Source organism: Botrytis deweyae, assembly GCF_014898535.1.
Source record: "Botrytis deweyae strain B1 chromosome Unknown BDEW_040, whole genome shotgun sequence".
Classification (NCBI taxonomy): domain Eukaryota; kingdom Fungi; phylum Ascomycota; class Leotiomycetes; order Helotiales; family Sclerotiniaceae; genus Botrytis; species Botrytis deweyae.
Window position 1 is genome coordinate 220,611 of NW_024066247.1, and position 20,721 is coordinate 241,331.

The 20,721-nt window shown below is 42.7% G+C and overlaps 7 protein-coding genes across 7 annotated transcripts; 6 read left to right on the top strand and 1 right to left on the bottom strand.

Annotated features, from left to right (window-relative positions):
• The first annotated feature begins 782 nt into the window (after positions 1-782).
• Positions 783-2,618, top strand: EAE98_010811 (uncharacterized protein). Its single transcript, XM_038958433.1, has 2 exons — positions 783-1,331; positions 1,393-2,618. The coding sequence occupies exons 1-2, from the start codon at positions 1,201-1,203 to the stop codon at positions 2,255-2,257; spliced, it is 996 nt and encodes a 331-aa protein (XP_038805258.1). The 5' UTR covers positions 783-1,200; the 3' UTR covers positions 2,258-2,618.
• An 809-nt stretch (positions 2,619-3,427) lies between these two features.
• EAE98_010812 (uncharacterized protein) lies at positions 3,428-5,353 on the top strand (the record flags this gene model as incomplete). Its single annotated transcript, XM_038958434.1, has 4 exons — positions 3,428-3,634; positions 3,684-3,783; positions 3,843-3,894; positions 3,949-5,353. 4 exons carry the CDS (start codon positions 3,428-3,430, stop codon positions 5,351-5,353), a joined length of 1,764 nt encoding a protein of 587 aa, XP_038805259.1.
• A 1,482-nt stretch (positions 5,354-6,835) lies between these two features.
• On the top strand, positions 6,836-7,408 carry EAE98_010813 (uncharacterized protein; the record flags this gene model as incomplete). The annotated part of the gene is made up of 1 exon (XM_038958435.1): positions 6,836-7,408. The coding sequence occupies one exon, from the start codon at positions 6,836-6,838 to the stop codon at positions 7,406-7,408; it is 573 nt and encodes a 190-aa protein (XP_038805260.1).
• Positions 7,409-9,471: 2,063 nt separating this feature from the next.
• EAE98_010814 (uncharacterized protein) lies at positions 9,472-10,273 on the bottom strand (the record flags this gene model as incomplete). Its single annotated transcript, XM_038958436.1, has 2 exons — positions 9,472-9,954; positions 10,148-10,273. 2 exons carry the CDS (start codon positions 10,271-10,273, stop codon positions 9,472-9,474), a joined length of 609 nt encoding a protein of 202 aa, XP_038805261.1.
• A 2,584-nt stretch (positions 10,274-12,857) lies between these two features.
• Positions 12,858-13,808, top strand: EAE98_010815 (uncharacterized protein; the record flags this gene model as incomplete). The annotated part of the gene is made up of 4 exons (XM_038958437.1): positions 12,858-12,877; positions 13,064-13,183; positions 13,282-13,660; positions 13,743-13,808. The coding sequence occupies 4 exons, from the start codon at positions 12,858-12,860 to the stop codon at positions 13,806-13,808; spliced, it is 585 nt and encodes a 194-aa protein (XP_038805262.1).
• A 1,465-nt stretch (positions 13,809-15,273) lies between these two features.
• EAE98_010816 (uncharacterized protein) lies at positions 15,274-17,260 on the top strand (the record flags this gene model as incomplete). Its single annotated transcript, XM_038958438.1, has 4 exons — positions 15,274-15,468; positions 15,847-16,036; positions 16,135-16,826; positions 17,099-17,260. The coding sequence occupies 4 exons, from the start codon at positions 15,274-15,276 to the stop codon at positions 17,258-17,260; spliced, it is 1,239 nt and encodes a 412-aa protein (XP_038805263.1).
• Positions 17,261-19,430: 2,170 nt separating this feature from the next.
• On the top strand, positions 19,431-20,717 carry EAE98_010817 (uncharacterized protein; the record flags this gene model as incomplete). Its single annotated transcript, XM_038958439.1, has 2 exons — positions 19,431-19,499; positions 19,593-20,717. 2 exons carry the CDS (start codon positions 19,431-19,433, stop codon positions 20,715-20,717), a joined length of 1,194 nt encoding a protein of 397 aa, XP_038805264.1.
• Positions 20,718-20,721: the final 4 nt, after the last annotated feature.

The following is a 20,721-nucleotide window of genomic DNA, read 5'->3' on the forward strand; positions in this document are numbered from 1 at the left end:
TTGAAGATTTTTATATACTAAAGAAAAATACTTCAAGAAGAAAATAAAATTTTCCTGGAAGGCTGGTCGTGTGATGTGTTGTACAAAATTGACAAGAACGGTGTGGAATTTCTATTACAGAAAGAAAGGTGGTGCATTGCTTGGTCGTTGGCCTCGGCTACGAACGTTTGAATGTTGGTACCTATGTACGGGGGAGAGGGGGAGGGAGAGGGGGAGGGAGAGGGAGAGGGAGAGTAGTAGCTCGAGAGTAGGTACCAGTATTACAGTAAGACATTGAATTAGCTTGAAATCGTATTTTCCCTTTTCCCCCTCTCGCCCCTGAATCTAAAATCCCATCTACTCGAAATCATTTCAAACATTCAAATACCGAATCCAGTAAGATGTACCGAGCAGATTGATTCGTATCAAGCTATGAGGTCCTCAGGTATATCAATGTCGATCATAAACACTTCGATTGGCATCAAAATCATCTCATCAATGATCACTCTGATAAACAGCTGTACGATACAGTACAGTACGAAGTAGCAAACCCAAAGATACCCACTTGCAGTCATTTACCAAACCGTCATATTAACTTTTTGTTGATTCCACCTGGCGTTCCACACCAGCAACCACACCGTGCACTTGCTAGATGCTCCATCTGCTCCATAATCAAGTAAGACTTATCGTACATTTCTCAGCATCTCTCTTGGCTCTTGAACAGGGCTGACAAAATACCCATCCATGCTTCCTTCCATGCTTTACCATGTGCACACTGCACCAGGTGCTACGCCACAGACCATGACCATTGTGACCTATCAGCGCTTACAATGGATGAATATAAATGCAAGACCCGGCCACAATCACTATCATTCATCAATAATCCAAAAATTTAAGGTTCATAGCATCGAATTGATTAAAGAGCTGTCGTGTCCTGCCCTTTCGTACTCGTCCCCCATAGAAAGAGATCCATCCATCACTGCTATCATCATCATAATCATATCATTTATTTGTTCTCCATTTTTTTGTGCCCAATTGTCTATCCCAATTCCACACAGCGACACATAGATCGATCACTCTATTCCGTATATATATCATAACCTGCCTCTTCTTGTGGCTGATCTCCCGCAACACATTCGTCGATTAGAACCTAGTCTTTCATCAACCTGTCCCCTTTAAATCCAATAATAGCAAATCAACCTAGCCAGTCAAAGTACAATCATGTCCGGGGCATTAAGTTTGCTCGCAGAGCTCGAAAAGGAGACCAATAAAGCTCCAAGCCGAAAGAACAGTCAAGCAAAACCAAGGACAAGCAGATCAACAGCAAATTCGCGATCATCTTCAGTCCAATCGTAAGTTTCTCAATTTCTTCCCCGCATATCATCTCACACTGATAGCTAACACTGAGTGCAGAAGGGGACCATCACAAACACAACGTCCAACATCAGCCCCAGGGCCCAGTCCAGTAATTCCACCTCAAAATATAACTCCTCGGCGTACTACACAATCTACAAATGTCACCCCTCGAACATCATTTGAACTTGGTACTGAAAGATCGAGATCTCAAGGCCCGGATTCTCGAAGAGTTTCATTCGCAGAGGCCCCGCGACCACAAACGAGAACTTTAATGATACCGTCGAAAGAAAATATGCCATCGTCTGGGTTTCCATACAATATAAAATTGAACAAATATGGTGTCTCCGAGCACGAATGGTCACAATTCACAAAAGAGATAATTGAAACTCTGCCACCGTCAAAGAGCTTTAGCTGGTTATGGAAGCGTGGGAAAATTACCGCCATAATCAAAAGAGACCTTCAATACGAATCAGAATTGAAATCAGCTCTGAGGCAATGGAACAAAGGATTCAGACGTAGAGGCTTCCAGGTGTATCTGGAAATTCCAGTCGAGAAGGATTTGACCGATGATGAGGTCTCGGGGGATACTAAAGAAGAAAAGAAACAAGCCAAGAAGGATGCCAAGAAATTCCGGTTCATAATAGGTGCTGGAAATTCATCTTCCTCTTCTGTTTACTCGAGGTCGAGTTTGGCGGAAAGCGTTAGTAGGGAAGACAAGGCTAAACCCGCCCCGATTTCGCGAGAGGAAGAGGATCAACTGAATCAAAAGTTCCCACAAGCTCAGACGAACGGGACTGGGACTGCAACCAGTACGACAGAAGGTGAGCATGACGAGGATGAATCTTCAATTGAAAAGGCTCCAATTCTTTCGCCATCAACAGACACTGTAGACCATGCTCCCGGTGCGGTGCCCGTGTCATGAATTTCGAATTCATCGAATTGTAAAATATGAAGGGGGGATTCACGACATATAACGAACATAAATGATGGTGATTTGGTTGGCGTTTAGGATTTGAATCATTGTTACTACCGATTTGGACATGTTTAATGAACTGGTAGTTTTAGGCTCCACTCAAGGTATTGGACCAACAGAACGGGTGAATTGGACATCGTCATGTCATGTACATTGCTCCCTGATGCATAGCGAGATCTGTACACCGGAATTGTATATTAGATTAGAATTTAACTAATACCAGCGGCGGCTTTATGGGTCTTCTTTTACTGTGGCTTCTTATCCCTAGAATTGTATTACCAACATGTGTGATGGAATTGGTGAGTAAGGTGAAGGGAATGAGAATGTTTCGTCTGTTTACTTCGAGGCATTGTTTCTTTTCTTTCATTAGTCCTCAAAGTTCTCTTGTTATTTTGCGTCCCTTTTCTTGAAACTCGGTTCCATCTTGTCACTTATCTCAGAAAACCTCAAGGAGTTTTTCGACAGCCACACAGTATTTGACCCTGCCTCAGCCGTGTCAATCGCACCATGAAAACCATCTCACCCAGCGCCGCTACTGAAGAATCATATCCCCTATTGCAAGCGCATTCTTAATGGCGGTATCCACTGCAGTAATCACTTGTAGTCAGGGGTGACAATGCATTGCCTGGTCATACTTGGTGAACTCATATCAGGAAACTCTTTGAGGAAATAAATCCTTCTATACATACTCAGATTATCGCCACAATGAATACCTCTAGGGCCACGTTTGGTTCACGATGCTTCCAAGCATTACACCTTAATGTTTGTAGAGAAGTCTTTGCAGAAGTCTTTGCCTCGAGTGATGAGTTTCGGCCGCTGGAACGGACACCAACAATGTTCTGCGGCTTTTTTATAGGCCTTAGAAGGTAAAATCGGCTTCAATACCGATAGAATTTTTATCCGGCCTTCTATGACATCGTGATTCATATTCAAGAAGTGTCTGGCATAGAGAAATCAATAATTGATGTGGTCAATAGTGACCCAAATCATGTATCTATAAACAGTTCCAATACAATAGTTGCAATTACCATCACATAAATAGATTGTGAATTTTCCATATTTTTAATGAACCAAATGCGTTACAGTTCCTATTGCTTGAGACTAGACGCATGTTTAATTATGTCTTTCACACTGTTGCTTTGTATAGCAATTCTCATTCCAGCTTGTCTTCCTTCTGCTCTACCAAGCAAGGTGTCGTCAAATAATAAGAGAATTTCAACCCCAACTTGCTTAAATGCTGCATCGTCACGTAATTGTTGGAATGGTAACTATTCGATTGATACAAATTCGGAGGAGGCATGGCCAAATACTGGGGTTGTTGTTGCTGTATGTATTTAATGCGTTGTCAAAGTTGTTCACATCTCATTCTTCGTAGTACACTCTTACCATAACAAATCAGACTATGTCACCCGACGGTACACCAAGATGGATGTTAGTAGTCAACGGCACTTACCCAGGTCCCACCATTACTGCAAGTGAGTTCTTCCCAATGTGGACCCGTTCCCCAGTGCAATGTTGGCTCATCTCTTCATAGACTGGGGTGATACACTAGAAATTACTGTTGTCAATCAAATAATGACAGATGGGTAAATATCTCCCCTGCTTTTCTTATTTTACCATCAAATATTGAATCTATTTAGTGTAAGCATTCACTGGCATGGAATTGTTCAGAAGAATACCAATACCATGGATGGTGTGAATGGAATAACAGAATGTCCGATTCCACCGGGTTCATCCAAAGTCTACAAATTTCTCGCAACCCAGCATGGTACCTCTTGGTATCACTCCCACCATGCAGCCCAATATGGTGATGGAGTTCTTGGAAGTATAGTCATTAACGGTCCTGCTTCGCTGAACTATGACTATGATCTCGGTCCACTACCAATTACTGATTTCTACTATAAGTCTACCTATGAAGAAGGCCTTGTCTCTGTTAGTAAAGGTCCTCCAAAAGCAGACAATGGCCTCATAAACGGAACGAATCGAAACCCTCACAAAACTGCTGGAGTGTACAATCAGGTATCAGGACTAGTTCCAGGAGCAAAATATCGTCTTCGAATCATCAACATGAGTATAGACAATCATTTCCAAGTCACTTTAGATTCTCACTCTTTTCAAGTGATTCAAACTGATTTCGTACCGATTCAGCCCTACACTACCAACACTATCTTCATAGCAATTGGCCAACGATACGATGTTATCATTACAGCTGATCAAACGCCTTCCAACTACTGGTTCAGAGCCATTGTTCCCAAACCTCCGACACAAAAGGGGTTTGGCTGCGGTCAAAATGCCAACAATGGGTCTATCAATGCCATTTTCTCGTACCAGGGTGTCGAATTATCGGAGCCAAATTCCAAATCTTTTCTTATACCCCAAAGCTGTGAAGACGAGACTCAACTAGTCTCCTGGAATGAGAAATCCGTGCCCGAAAATGAATTCGTGTGGCCTACTGCCCAAGAATTGATCGTTACTGGGCCTGGAAGTAATTCGCTCCCAAAAGCACCTGCACCGTATGTCTGGAGTATCAACGATACATATATGGAAATTGAGTGGGATAAGCCCACGCTCCAATATGTTGCCCAGGGAAACAAGAATTACAACGTACACCAGAGTATCATTGAACTTCCAGATGCAAATGTATGGACATTCTGGATTATCAAAAATGCTGCCGCGATACCACACCCTATTCATCTTCATGGTCACGACTTTTACATTTTAGGGCAAGAAAATGGTGTCAACTTCACAGACAAATCTAGTTTAAACTTTGCTAATCCTGCTCGGCGTGATGTAGCTATGCTTCCAGCTCTCGGGTATTTAGTTATTGCCTTTGTTACGGATAATCCTGGGGCTTGGTTATTACATTGTCATATCGCGTTCCATGTCGGGGAGGGGCTTGCACTTCAATTCCTAGAACGAGAATTAGAAATTGCGCAAAGAGTAGATCTTTCCACTGTAGATGCGGGATGCAAGAGGTGGGATACATGGTATAATACCGAGCGGGTTGATAAAGCTTGGAACACGGAATTTGATTCGGGTATTTGAGCTGATAATGATATTTGGTGGCGTTCTGGTATATATCTATTGCATGGGAAAATGCTTTGTTCGTTGAATGTATTTGTTTGGTGCTCTACCGTCGGCTGTAGTCATGAATTGTTTTGACCGCAATTGCATCCGTTCGCGAAATTATAAAGGGGTGAGAATTTTCAAACCACTAGCATTTACATATCGGAACAAATTTTGAACCAACAGGTCATTCATGAAAGCTTGCGAGGAAGGTCTGATAATTGGAAGAAAAGATCGAGAACAGTGCTGGCGTAGTTGAGAAGTCAAGGTAAAACCAGTGAGTTCAGATCTATGTACCACTTTCATTCTGTCACAAAAAGCCGTATGCCTTGTCGATAAATATTTATGGGTAGTTTATAATTCAGACGAGAGAGTGCAACATGAAAGAAGCAATGTGCTGGGGAGAGTCCAAATACTTTATACTTATAATGCCATTCCCATGTTGGAGTAACACCATACCTATCTTATGGCTTGGTGGAGACGAGACAAATTAAGATTTCGTAAAGTGTAAGTTAGTGTTTGTGTTTTTAGTTGACTCTATTCTAATACACAATCCTGAGGACGACGATTACTTCTTTATCGTTGGAGCCAATTTTCAAACTACCATTGCATTGATTCGCTGGAATCTCCGTTACGATGATCAATTTGGTTGCCACTTGTGAAGACTGTGATGAACGGAGAACTAGCGGGCGTATCATGACAGGCTAATTGTCATGATCGTCCAAAACGCGGGGGTTTTAATTGTGTTACATCGATAGTCTAGTAACTCGAGTCTAGACTTTGATACTAAATGACCAAGATCTTCTGGAGTAGTAGCAATGAGATGGAGAAGGACGAATTTAGGTACTATGCCGATAACCTGCAGGAAATCTCTTTTGCGTCGTAGTTAACACTTGTTCTTGTTGAAAGATAACTGTCCATGATTTATTGATTTGGTCTATCTCGTCGGATAAAGACTTTGCATGAACTCATGGTTATATATCTACCTTTAAGATACAGTTTCTTCGAACTTTTGATGATCAGCGTCATCTTGGCGAAAATTGAGTCAGCCAAGGCTTTAGCCTTTAAAGATAGTCCGGTCACGCCATTTAATGCATTTAGATGTCTGACGTAAGAGAAATCTAATAAAGTATAAGTAGAAGGAGTTTACACAGTGCATTCTTACCTACATGCTTGTCCAAAACCAGTCCAAATCTATGTTCTTGGTACCCAGAAAACTGTATGTGAGTGATTTGCGTATAATTTTTTAATATGAGGCATTGGCTAACTTGAAACTGTTAATCAGTGTAGCAGATACAAACGAATATTAAAGACTGGAGTCTTGAATATCTCTTTACTGTCACACAAAGATACAGTTACTAAGAGTCTAAGATGTCTGAGTGGTATCGTCAAGAACTTTCAAGAGCTACTTCAATTACTACAATTCGCATATGCCTCGCCATATTATTATTAATATGGATGATGGCTGGAATCATGATTGGCTACCTTTGGAATCGAGACGATGTTTCCAAAATGCGGTCGAAAGTTTTGCTTGAGCTTCTAGAAACCTCTCCTGAAGACAGATCAGAACGTATCCTAGACCTATGCATGCTCCCTCTTAAAAATTGTGCAGAATCCCGCGAAATTCTTGACAACGATGAGGCTATACAGCATCTCAATCGGATCATGTCAGCAGAACAATGGGAAAGTAGAGTCGATTTCTCTAGCTCAAGATGCTTGACATGGGAAGAATGTGATTATTTCCGATGTATTGCACGACATAAGGAAACTGGGTGTCCTTGGCTTACGTCTGACTGTTGCAATCGAGAAGTCAAACTCCGGAGCCGGATCACAAAGTATAATAAGAGGAAAGCAGAGGAGGAGATTAAGTCATTGAGTCATGTGTGTGGATATGATTGTTCTGGCAAAGATCTGGAGAAGTGCCAATTACTGTGCCAGGAAAATCGGGACAAAAAGCCAAATAGACTTTTGAGTCTGGAGAGAATCAAGTTCTATGCAGAAATCTTTCTTCGGGGAGGGACCCCCGATTATTAATATTGTACACAAAATCGGTTCGACAGGACGGATTAGAGTTTGTGAGAGTAGAGGGGCGCCAATTATGCTAAGTCGATTTTGAGGCTATATATACACAACGACTAGATTTTATCAGACCTTCAAAATATATGATTATTGATATTTCAGAAACTTGGTTTCGACATGGAGGTAAAGCAACCCAGACCTCTCACAAAATCTAAGGTTAGAAACACATCTGTAAATTTACATTAAGATCAAAAATTGCAGTATTCATGGTGCTGAGTGTCCTGACTTGTACCCATTGGCGCAAGTCGGTGTATGAATTGCAGTATACTAAGAAATAATCAGTTGCTGAAAGCCGTGAATGTGTCCATCTCTTGGAATTTCAAGAGAATCAGTAATCCCTAGAAAGTCATGAATGGTCGACATTTCAACATGCTTTCAATGTTTGAAAATTCGTCAACATCTGAGAACCATTGGTTCATGCATATGTGTAGTATGGGGAGAGACAGACAGTAGGAATACCATAATATATCACAATTTTTCAATCAATCCGATTCGTCGAGAATTTCTATACATGGCAGTCAACAGTGTCTATTGTTGAACTGCTCACACCCTTTCAGTCTAAGGGCGAGTTCCGTTTCCATCCCCGCACTGGAATATCAACCTATGTCCCATGACCCGACCGAAATTTCAAGATGGAAATCAAAAAAACTAGAAAGACGCTATAAACTAGGACTCGAATCTGAGGAAGAGACTTGCAATAGCAGTTATGTGTCCCACCAAAGAAGGGGGACAAGGGGTGGCAGCCTACTCGTTACCCCTTGAGCCACCAATCATCAAAATTTCGACAAAATCAGACATCGAGAACAGAAACGAAGTTATACGATAACTCGAAAATATAAATAGCCTAAAATCTATGAACTACTTCCCCTTTGAACCTGAAGTCATCTCTTTGAAACTGATAACCTGACAGTGCCAAATATTGGAATGGGAATGGCAGAACGAGGGTAGATATTCAAATGCACAAGTCACGACGAAAATTTAGTCATCACATAATTATGAACGGACCTTGGAGAGCCAGCATCATTCCCTCGACTTACATTCTTAGACCTGCCAGACAAAAAGGTTGTACAAATGTACGTAGACCGGCCTGACTTTCGAGCATCCCATGCGAGAACGAAACAAATTCCCCGTCACTACCAATGGACTGGATGGTTTCTGTACGCTAATACATCCATCCCATCATTGATCCGGTAATGCCACCTGCACATCTATCTGTACATACGTCCATATATTTCCGGCCCCCACTCCAATCCTTCAGCTAGCCGAGAAGCCTCTATCTACCACAGCTACGCTACACCAGCTACACCAGCTACACCAGCTATACCGGAATCTCACCCAGTAATATCGCTTCAATTCCCCAGCCAGCTTTCCAATTAAGGAATGGATGTCAAACGAAAACGGCACGGAGGCAGATGGAATCGTGTCTTAAAAGAGACATCACGGCATAGATATACGTGCGGACAGCCTCGAAAAGGCAAGTTGTCAGAATGACCACGTGGCTTGGCAGATGTTGTACTACGTGTAGCTAGCATAATGACTTATTTTTGGATGACAGACATGGTGTGGGTGTGGGTGTGGGTGTGGGTGTGGGTGAGGAGAGGCGAGGCGAGGGCATTTCCATCTTCAATTAGAGAACTTGAATGCTTGCAAAGTATTGAAAAGTTGCTCAAATATCAAGAACAATCGAAGAAACCCTGAGAACTCATAATTCGCAATTGGCTGGCCATCATGGAGTACGACCAGCTCATGAGAGGAAGTTAAATTCTCATCCCGTCTTCCAAGCCAACTGCAACAAAATCTGCATGTCATCCCGAGCACAACCACAGCATATTTCGTCTCCATTTTCTAGCAGGTTCTCGCATCTATACTTGTCCCGTTATTTCCATATTCGTTGCCTGCAAACAAATGCGCATGGAAATGGATATGTATACTGCGCATCATCTTTTACCGTCCCACAAACGTACAGTATTATCTGATCGCCGAGTAGGTGATGTCGGACTGTACTGTCATACTGTATTTCAAATGGGATTGATGGACTTGCGATTTGCCTCAGCTGGTAGATCTTTTTGTTCCTCCATTTCTGCCTTCCCTCTGTACTTCCTAGCTCTTCGTATGCGAATTTCGAGATCTTCCATGGCTTTCTCGGTATTGATCAATTTCGGAATGACATCCATCAGCTTGATACTATCTTCCTTTGTATCCTTCAAAGCCTGAGGGGTGAAAAGCCCAAACATCCTTAACGGATCCTTCTTGAGAGCAGTTTTCGTGTCACCATTGCCGTTTGTGTCTTTGTTTAAAAGGTCCGATTCCGATTCCGAAGTAGATGTTTCGTTGATGGCGAAGAGAGGAGGGGTAAATTTTGTCGATTGTGTATTCGAGGCGTTTTCGGGGATCGTTACATTGCATAACCTCTGTGTTTGAATACGATCATCATAGAAAGAGGTATCGTAACGGATTCCATTTTGCGGCGTGAAATTGGCTCGGGATAGATTGATGTACATCTGTTGTCATTCGTATTAGTATGAGTACCTAGTTAACGAGATTTCCTGATCATCGCCTAGGAATGAAGAGAGGATACGGGGCTGTGCCAATGATAAATGAGGGGTGAGAGGAGTGAGGGGTTCAATCATTAAGGGGTAGGTATGGTGAATGTACTGAACGATGTAAACTTGCAAGAAGAGATTTATAACTGACAGATGATGACAATGTGGAAAGCCTAGATCTTAGAGCACTGTATTGATCCAAAAGTTGAAGGTATTGTTCCAACAGATGATCAATTTCCAGGGTAAGTTCTTGAACGGTAGAGATAGAGATAGACATGGTGAAATCCGAGCGTGGTGGCTTCACTGAAAGGGACAAAGATAAGATTAAGATATCGCAGTGATTCGTGTGCTGTGCGTTGTGCGTTGCGTCGTTTGTTGTAATTTAATGTTATGACATGATTCTCGAGGGAGTTTGGGAATGATAGCTAGCTACCTAGCTAGTACGGAGGAGTAGTCTGTATTGTACGAAGTATGTAAGACCACCAGTACAAGACAAGGAGACAAGCTCACAAGGTAATAATTGCTAGGGACTTTATCACGTGTCTGTACAATTCAATTGCATAGTGGAGCACCAGCGAGCCAGCGACTAGGATTTCGTCAAGGATTTAATCAAGGATCATGGAAGAAGAGAGGAAAACTCGTGGAAGGTGGAGAGTCCCGTCTAGGCAATTAATTGGAGACTGCTTAATAAGGAAATCCGGTTGATTAATTATCTACTCGAGTCCCTACTGGGTACTGAGGCAGGAATGCAAAGTAAGTCAAAAGGGGAAGAAATGAAGATATTGATGATGTGTTGTGCTGTGTTGTGTTGTGTTTTATGAAACATGACACCGAAAATGATGATTGGTGATGATTGGCCATGAATGATGATATTATTTAATTCCGACTATCTAGGAACGAATAATCTTCTTGGTTGAACGTTTGAAAATCTTCCATCACTACCTAGTATCTATCACCACAATTAAACTTCACCACATTCAATCCATACACAATCAAGCCTTTTTTCGAGATTGACAACGCTCCGCTGGGCCACTGCCGTGGAGGCTGTCTCGCTTCGCTCCTGTTAGAAAAGGAGAGCATTTAAAGCGAAACGTTGGAGTTGAAATTTGTTTTTGATAAGGCTGTTAGCTGCTATCAAACATTTTCCTCTTCCCTCTGCGCATTGAAAACTAGAAAAGAGAGCGCGAGACGTTGAATGCCATCTATTTTTGCTCACTACCTATTCCACCACGGCTTATTACCTAGGTACCTACTCATCATCAACCTAACACGGTTGTAACTTAGTTGCAGGTGTAAGGGCATTGGTGGTAATCAATCCATGGTTCTGTCGCATTGATATGTAGATAGTCAATATTTCGCTCTGACATCCCGCCCTATCTATCTGCTTCGGACCCTTACCTGCCTTGCCAGCATGGTCTGCCTCAATCTAGGCTTGCCCTTCCTTTCTTTCCCTCCCTCCTTTATCCACCTTGCTTGTTTTGCCCTACCTGAGTCCTGACAAGCGCTGAGTACCTGGTCCATTGTAATAATGTGCTGAATGCTGGGGGAGTAGCAAACTGCTAAAGTTTGATTTTCGGCAGGTCGTCAATAATTTCCGTTTGCATGGGGGGAGTTTGGAGATTTCATGGCATCAAATTGCTTGATACTTTTTCCCCATTTCTTTTCTTCCAATTGGATGAGAAAGGAAAAGAGACGGCAGCAGGAACAGGAACAGCAACTAGAGCAAAGATCAAGAATCAAGGGCAGCATTCAAGAGGGAAAAAGCACACCGATACCTACCATCCCTAGCTAGATACCCATTTATTCATCCATCCCTTTAACTCACCGTGTTAAAAAGTCATTGCGAAAATAACCTTGATGTTGATAAACCCAATTTTTATTCCGTCGCTGCCTCTCCAACGCTCCGACTTCCCCGTCGCCCGTCAAGTGTGAAAACCAATTATATTACACAGTCTCGACAGTTACAAGAATCAAGCCAGGACAATACAACTACACCCACACAGCGTTACCTTCATCTACCTACCGGCACCTACTCCGTACTCTCGAATACAGGCAAAGTAGTGAATCAAACAGGAGCACGAACCTCCGAACCACCAAAATACCCTACTTGCATCGCCGAAACCATTCAATCCATCTGCCTATGGGAAGTATCAAGCCATTCATTAGAAAATTTTAAAATACGCGAACCATACAACAACTATAGTAGATAATGACAATAATGATAGTAATAATAACAACAACAACAAAAACAATAACAATAATACCTAATAAGAGTCCCTACCTACTAAGAAAGGGGAGAAGATACAAGGACTTCAATTATTATCCTCATCCTCATCCTCTTCCTCTTCCTCTGCCTCATCCCATTTCCATCCCATCCCATCCCATCCTCATCCCACACCCATCTCATTGTTGTCTTGTCTCGCTCGAGTTTGTCTTGTCTTGTCTCGTCAATTTTCTGCCTGATAATTCAGACCTCCAGAATAATCAAAAAGATTGGAAATCGTTTGCTCATATTGCATGCATTATTACTTTCCTGGATCAATCTCATTCAACTCGTTCTCGTGCATTTCATTCAACCTCAACCCCTACTTTCAGTCAATTCAATTTAATTCAATCTTTCAAATCTTTCATTTCGCACACATCACATTCAATCATCCTCTCTCAATCAAATATCACCACCACTCTTATCGAACGTCATTTTGCATACAATCAATTCCTACAGACCGAGCGCATCTCGATACAACCATCGAACATCTTCTGACACTTATTGAATTGATCACTGAAGAAAGTGGATTTGAAAGAACGATTTTCCCCCAGATATTCAAGAACGGGTTATTGTTGTCTCCAGGCAGAACGGAACAATGGTTGTCGCAACGATAAAGTTCGTATCTCCTTCATAATTCCTTATTCCTCTCCGTTGTCTTTCTCTTGGACAATTACGTAGCTTCATTGGGGGGTTGATGATCATGATGAAGCCGCTGTTGTGGCATGGATTGAATAATGATCTCGGAGAATTACCTTATTTCAATGACTTCAATCATAGCTAACACACAATATCGATCTGTAGATGTGTCGTCGTCGGTGACGGTGCTGTCGGAAAGACTTGTTTACTTATATCCTACACTACGAATAAATTCCCTTCCGAATACGTTCCTACAGTCTTCGATAACTATGCCGTCACAGTTATGTGAGTTTGATTTACACCGTCATTTCTCAATTTCATTTCTGCCATCTCTTCAATACATATACAACGACAGGATATTGTTCTGATCATGAATTTATTAGGATCGGTGATGAACCATATACACTCGGCCTATTTGATACTGCCGGACAAGAAGATTATGACAGACTTCGACCCCTTTCGTATCCACAAACCGATGTCTTCCTCGTTTGCTTTTCGGTAACCTCGCCCGCATCATTCGAGAACGTACGAGAGAAATGGTTCCCAGAAGTTCACCATCATTGCCCCGGCGTACCTTGTTTAATCGTTGGTACACAAACCGATTTAAGAGACGATCCCAGTGTCAAGGAAAAGCTTACAAAACAAAAGATGAAGCCGGTCGAAAAGAGTGATGGTGAGAGGATGGCTAAGGACTTGGGGGCTGTCAAGTACGTCGAGTGCAGTGCTCTGACTCAATACAAACTGAAGGATGTTTTCGATGAAGTATGTATCTCTTGATTCTGGGATGCGGCACACCTTCTACCGAGGTATTCATGAGAAGAGGGAAAATGCTAATTATGAGTAGGCAATTGTTGCGGCATTAGAACCTCCTGCGCCAAAGAAGAAACAACATAAATGTTTAATTCTTTAATTCAGTTGTTTTACATAGACCAAACAATTAACTTTCTACCTCACCTTCTTTCGTACCGCTCTTCACCGCCACCTCTCCCAATTATTCTTTCATATCTCATTGTCCATATCCTCTTCGAGCCATTACATAAGTTCGGAACATCCTGGTGTTTTATTACCGTGGAGGGAATCGAAAGTTACGTTACATATTCACACATCACCGGACTAGTCAAGAATCGACATCTTCTTGCATCTTCAATTCAGAAACGGGGGTAATGATGCATCATCTTGAAACGGCTAGGAAATCTCTAGGGAAAGAGAAGCGAATAGACTCAAGGGATGATACAACATTTCCACATCGAGGGAGATTATATGTTCTGGACAGAATTTGGAGTATTGATTTTCTCAGTCGATTTCCTGGGGAGGGATTTTGAGGTTTGTGGGAACGGGGGGAAGCAGAGAAACGGGTGGACGTGCGAAAGCTTTTTATTTTCTTTTTACAGTCCTCTCTTGTTACTTTGATCCGAAGAATCGATTCCCAGAAAGTCTGCTTTGATTACCTCTTTTTTCTATATGGCGTGTGGGCTGGGGTGTTTTGTAGGTAAAGCGTAAGGGGGCAGGAGTGCAATATACAGAATTTTGATACCTTGATCCATCTTATTGTGAGCTAAAAATATCTAATTGTTAGCTTGTGTCGGGTTCGACATCCTTAAGCCTGTGAAAGAACACAGCGGCAGGGAGCGTCGTGGCGTCGTGCGCCAAGAAGGGGGGAATTTATGATATCTCGAGGTCGAGCTCGATTCACATAAGACATGGCGTTATGTCTACTCCGTACAGGTACTTCGGATGAGCTGAACTCAATTCATGGAATCGAATGATATTCACCACCGTTTTATTTCCGGTAACGTGAGCTGATTTGAGTTGACTCTGTATTTTGCCGACACCTTTCATCTCACAATCATAACATACATAGCAGAGCATGGCTCTGAGTTTACATGTGTAACGGTTTGTAATGTAAATCAATAAATTGGAGCTTCATCGCGCGAACAAAAAGTCTCGACTCGGAGCTTGAAGATAAGGGACAATGGTGATAGGCTCGAGGTTCCGATATTAGTGGACAAGTGGACAGACAAACTTAGACAGACCGTTCGAAGTACCGAGCCGAACCGCTAGCTGGCTCATCGCGGGGAACACTCCCATTGTAAAACTTATCAATTATAAGGTTATGTAACGGATTCTAATCAATGGCAAAGATACCCATACGTGATAATAGAGCTTATCAAAATCACCCATCAGCAAAACAGTTGACAATTGAAAGGGCGTGCTATCTATAATGGAACACAAGTTCTTGCAGAGATGATCATTTTTGTTCCTATATCAAGACAACATCCAGCGGCTCCCCACCATCGATCTCTTTTGTTCCCCATCTTCCTTCTTCAGCCCTTTGGACATACGAACACCAAAATCTTGGAAAGGACAAACAACAAATGAAGCTCTCCGTCTTCAAGTCGCTGTCGTTATTGGCAGCATGTGGGGGTTTTCTACCAACTTTTGTGGTGGGGCACCAGCATGATGAAATGCCACAGCAACATTTGAATGTAGAGAAATTGAGACTTGGAAAGGTCGATGGAAGTGTGAGTAAGGAAGAAAAGCAAGAATTGGAGAGACTTTGGGGGTTTGAGGTCAGTCATTTTTGTTGTTCCAAAGTTTTGTTAAAAGCATGTTGGTGCGGAAGAGAGACATGATTTTGAGAGTTTGGTGGTGAATGCTCGAGGAATTGTGGCAGTGATGGGGTTATATTCTTGTCTTGTGGATTGATGACTTGATGATAAGACTCTTATGAAAGATTACCTGCTCAGTGGCATATAAAGTAGGATCCGGACTTTCCCTATCCTGTGCACAGTCTTCTGTCCGATGCATGTGGTTATAGCGATGGACTGAGAGGATGAATAGGAGGTGCAATTTTCCCGCATTCATATTTTTCTATCCAATCCACATCTAGTCATTATTATTCAAATCGGGAAATCATCGCATACTTATTGATGAAACTCTGCAAACAGTGGTCTTTCTCAGGAATATCGACATTTGCCCATCTTGAATACAAGAAATGCCTCACTACTCCCGAGGAACTTTTCGATATAGGGATCCTGGGTGTTCCATTTGACACGGCAGTCAGCTATCGGCCGGGGGCCAGATTTGGACCCAAAGCTATTCGAGCCGCTAGTGCTAGACAAACTAGCTTTAGAGGATGTAAGTTACTGTGCTGTTGATCCGTTACCCCACGAACGAAGTAGCAATGAATGCAGAATATACTGTTTCGAAAACTAAAGAGTTGACTTTTCTACCAGTCAATACGAGAGCTGGAATAAACCCCTACACATCGTTTGCTCGCATTCTTGATTGCGGAGACATCCCCGTGACTCCCTTGGATAATGCCGTGGCATTAGAACAAATGACGGCAGCTTACACCGAACTACTCAACCGGAAGCCCCTCTCTTCATCACTCACCCGCCCAAAAATCATTTCTCTGGGAGGTGACCATAGTCTAGCACTAGCAGCACTTCGGGCTCTCCGTATGGTCTACAATCAGCCAATCGCCGTCCTCCACTTCGATGCTCATCTCGATACATGGCATCCAGCCAAATACCCAGATCCATGGGCGAGTATGCAAGCGCAATTCAACCATGGGAGCATGTTCTGGCTCGCTTCAAATGAAGGATTAATCATGAACGGTAGTAGTGTACATGCAGGGTTAAGAACACGATTAAGTGGTGATGATTTCGCGGATTATGAGGATGATGATAGACAAGGCTTTTTGAGAATCTCCGCGGATGATATTGATGATCTTAGACCTCAAGGCGTGGTAAAGAAGATTATGGAGAGAATTGGAACGGAAGTTCCGGTTTATCTTAGTATTGACATTGACGTTTTGGATCCCGGTGTAGCACCAGGAACAGGCACGCCTGAACCTGGTGGGTGGACGATGAGGGAGTTGATTAGAATACTAAGGGGAATAGAGGGATTGAATATTGTGGGCGCGGTGAGTGTTGTTAAGTTTTTCAATTGTCATTTCGTGCTCCCAAGGAAGCTATCCAGTTGGGTACCACACGCCTACAATAAGACAACGTTTGATTCTTTATTCAATTGAGGTCATGAGTTGATTTCAAGTATTGGCGACTCGCAAACAGCGTTCCTTTCAGTACTGTTGCACGCCCTGTCACCCACCATCGAAATTGTATTCAAACTTTGAACTACGCCTTTTCCAATTCTAGCATTTTTGTTAATCAAGAATACTAATCCTTGGATTTCTAGGATGTCGTGGAGGTTAGTCCAAGCTATGATGGGACTGGGGAAGAAACGGCACTCAGTGGTGCGCAGGTGGTTTTCGAAATGTTGACGAGTGTTGTCAAGAGAGGTTTGAGGGATATGGGAAAGGTCACAAAAGTTAAAGAGAGTAGGAAGGAGGAGCTGTAAAAGCAGCGGCTTACAGGTCGAAGGTAGAGCGTTGGTGCGGAGGACAAGCGGAGGAGATCAGATTTTCTGGTGACTCAAAGTTTTCAGACACTGAGAAGAATGTCGAAAATGTAAGCGTGCTTCGCAAAACAGAATGTGGTGGTGGGACGAATAAGAAACAGTGTGACGCGAACTGGGCGAGTCTAGATTTGATCAATGCAAGTTGATGCTATAAGATTCCTTGCGGGTCAAACTCTTTCTTCCATTCGACTTCGATACAGGCTGCACTAATTTGAATCGTCACAAGCAGTAACCCATTGCTCGCTCTGATTGTTTTCGGAGGAGCAACACATCGGGTTGCGGATTTTGAGATGAAGCGGATCAGATTCAGGGTTTCAATCTCGAAACCTGTACTCAACGTCCTTTTCATTCACGGCAGAGTGTAGAAAGCAAGGTAAATATGCCCCAGTGGCATTTCAAACTTTTAGACTACCGAAGAATATAGTGCTCATCGCTGCTTTGGGTAGGTTGTTGCAATTTTTCTTTATCACCTGTGGATTTTATTTCGCATCCCCAAATTGAGTTGTCGTCTTTTCCAGTTTATACCAAGGGTAGCTACGCTAGTATACTGAAAATAACTCAGTCAGACCCTAACTCGGAATATCGAGCATATTTCAATTGCTCTGTTGTTTCATATGGCCGTTGCGATGATCTAGATAGATGGATATCATCTGAAAACGGTTTGAGGCCGGGCAATAATACGTTGACTGTTCGATAACGTGGGAATACGCAGCAAATCCCTAGAAAACATTCGGTGAAATTGAGACCAGGCTCAGGCATTGAATTATGCAATTGAGGGTTGATGCTAGGGGGTGCTTATATTATGCTTATTTATTCTAATGCATTTCCTGGGGCATTGCGGCACATGAGAATAAGGTTATGTAAAGGGAAACTCGACACGACTTGCTTGGCAGTAAGCATAGCTTTGATCAACAATGTGGGTGGTATTTGGGGAACTTACATGAAAGAATTGCATACTTTCCACGACTGCATATGCGGAAAGCCATTTCAAGTCAGACGCAATGCAAATCCTCCAGGGTTTCAGGATAAGGAAACAGTGATTGCCTCTAAAGTTCTTGCAGTGGGCAAAATCCAAACTCATATAGAACGACCAAGTATGTTCAAACATCGCATGATGGAGGACTTACACTAGTGTAGATCCATCTCGGCCTTTCGGTCTTCCAAGATCCTCACGAGATCATTCACCATGAGTTCAGCATGGATCTGCTGTTACTTCTAGGTAACTTGTCACTTGCAAGTCACCAAATACCCTAGTCAACATGATTTCACCCTCAGCAGGGAGCAAAAGACGCCAGATTTGTTACAAGGGAACCACGCGGGGTAGCGGGATGTTCCATGACCTCTGTGATCCTATAGAATTGTCATCTCATCATCTTTTTTTCGTAGCTTCTCGGCTTGTCATGGTTGTAACTTGGTCCAACCCCCTGCTTGATGTAGATCAAACCCAAATAACACATGCGGTGAGTCCTCTTGGAAAAATATAGGTGTATTTGCATATAGGATGCCAAAGGATTCTGTCAATAGATATATGAAACAATAAAGTGCCGACTCTCGTCGAGAAAATAGCGAGCCCGGCGATTTGGAAAGGCGCAGCAGCCAAGAAGGAATGTTACATTGACTTGACAGAAGCAAAAATAACTTCAAACCAAAATCAACCTCCAAAGCTTCATTTTAGACGTTTGATATCTGTATTACATTCGAGGAATAATGTTTACTGCAACCATATAATCATGCCGAAAAGGATTTCGCGAAGGTTTCGGGGGAACCGGAGGATGGAGTAAAAGGATCGCGGTTGTTTGTAGAGTATTAAGATCATTGCTCGCCTTGACCTTACTGAGTTGGGAAATTTTGGTCAATGCTTCTCATGCGCCGCTCTAACTCTTATCACCTATCATGATCCAAATATAGCCAGGCACAAATGATTTCGAATATCCTTCCAAGGAAGGGTCTTGTACCTGAGGATCAAGGGAGTTTGAAATGATACGTTATTCCCAACGACGATATTCGACTGAAACCCCATATAATTAGTTAATTATCTTGAGGTATTCTACAGATCATTGTTTCCTCTGGACCTATTCATAATTCAACGACACACAACGATAGACTCAAGATGCCATCGAGAAGATCGCATATCAAATCACACCATGGTTGTACTCAATGCAAACTCCGGAGAGTTAAGGTAAATTATTCTTGCATGTTGCATGTTGGAAGGCTGTGGGCTTTGTCATAGCCCATGGCCTTTTGAGGGGGCTCATGCTAATCATAAAATTAGTGTGATGAGCGTCAGCCTGCTTGTTCTAGATGTATAGCATACAAGAGAGAATGCAAGTATAATTCATTGATCACTCAAGCACCTGGTCAGCATAGTTTCGAACTGCGGCCACCGCCGAAATCGAAAACCCAAAGGCACAAAACAGCGTTCATAAGACCTTCATCTCAACGTGAACCACCTCAGAGTCAGGATCCATGTTATGGCATCCAAGCACCACTTCCATTTGGCCGATACAAAGAAGCAGATTCCCTTCTCTATCACTATATTAATGTTACTGCTAAGCCCGCGACATCAGCATTCATTAGTCCAGATCATAATAAATGGGAAGGTGCCGTGCAACGAAGCGCTTCAACTCATGAATACGTATACAACGGAATGCTCTCTTTCGCCTCTTTACATCTGGCTGTTCTTCAACCTCAGAATCGTTCAATCCACATAGCCAGAGCGCTGAAATTTCAAAACACGGGCATGACAGAATTTAGACCAGTGTTGGAAAATGTCACAGCGTCGAACTGTGAAGCTGCTTTGGGATTTTCGGGATTATTGATAAGTTCCATATATGCATTTCCAGTAGCGCAAGCCGGACCGGATAAGCCTAGCGAAAGATTATTAGATTATCTACCAATAATATTTAGTTTGTTCAATGGAACCGTGGCTATATACCGAATGGGTTGGATGAAAAGCCTGAATTCTCCACTCAGTGTGCATCTTCGGAACAAAGTGGTGACAGCTGACGCAACAAGCACTCCTGCAGAGGGCGAAGAGTACCTCAAGAAATTAGAGCGTCAAGAAATTGCAAGGCTAAACGACCAATATCTTCGAGTGCTGTATCACGACGTATCTCAAAAAGTTCGGCGAAATTTAAGAAGGACGGAACAGTTTCCTGGAAGAGCATGGCCTGGGGCGGCACCACCAGCATACATTGGATGCATGAAAGAAAGGGAACCTATTGCATTGATACTGGTTGCTTACTGGGCAGTAGGACAGGATAGAGGGGTAGGGCATAACTGGTGGGCGAAGAATTGGGGGAGAGATTTGGTGGAGGTAATCGGAGAAGAGCTGGGAGATGACGGGAGATGGGAGTGGTACATGAAATGGCCGAAGGAGAAAATGGGACTAATTTGATGTG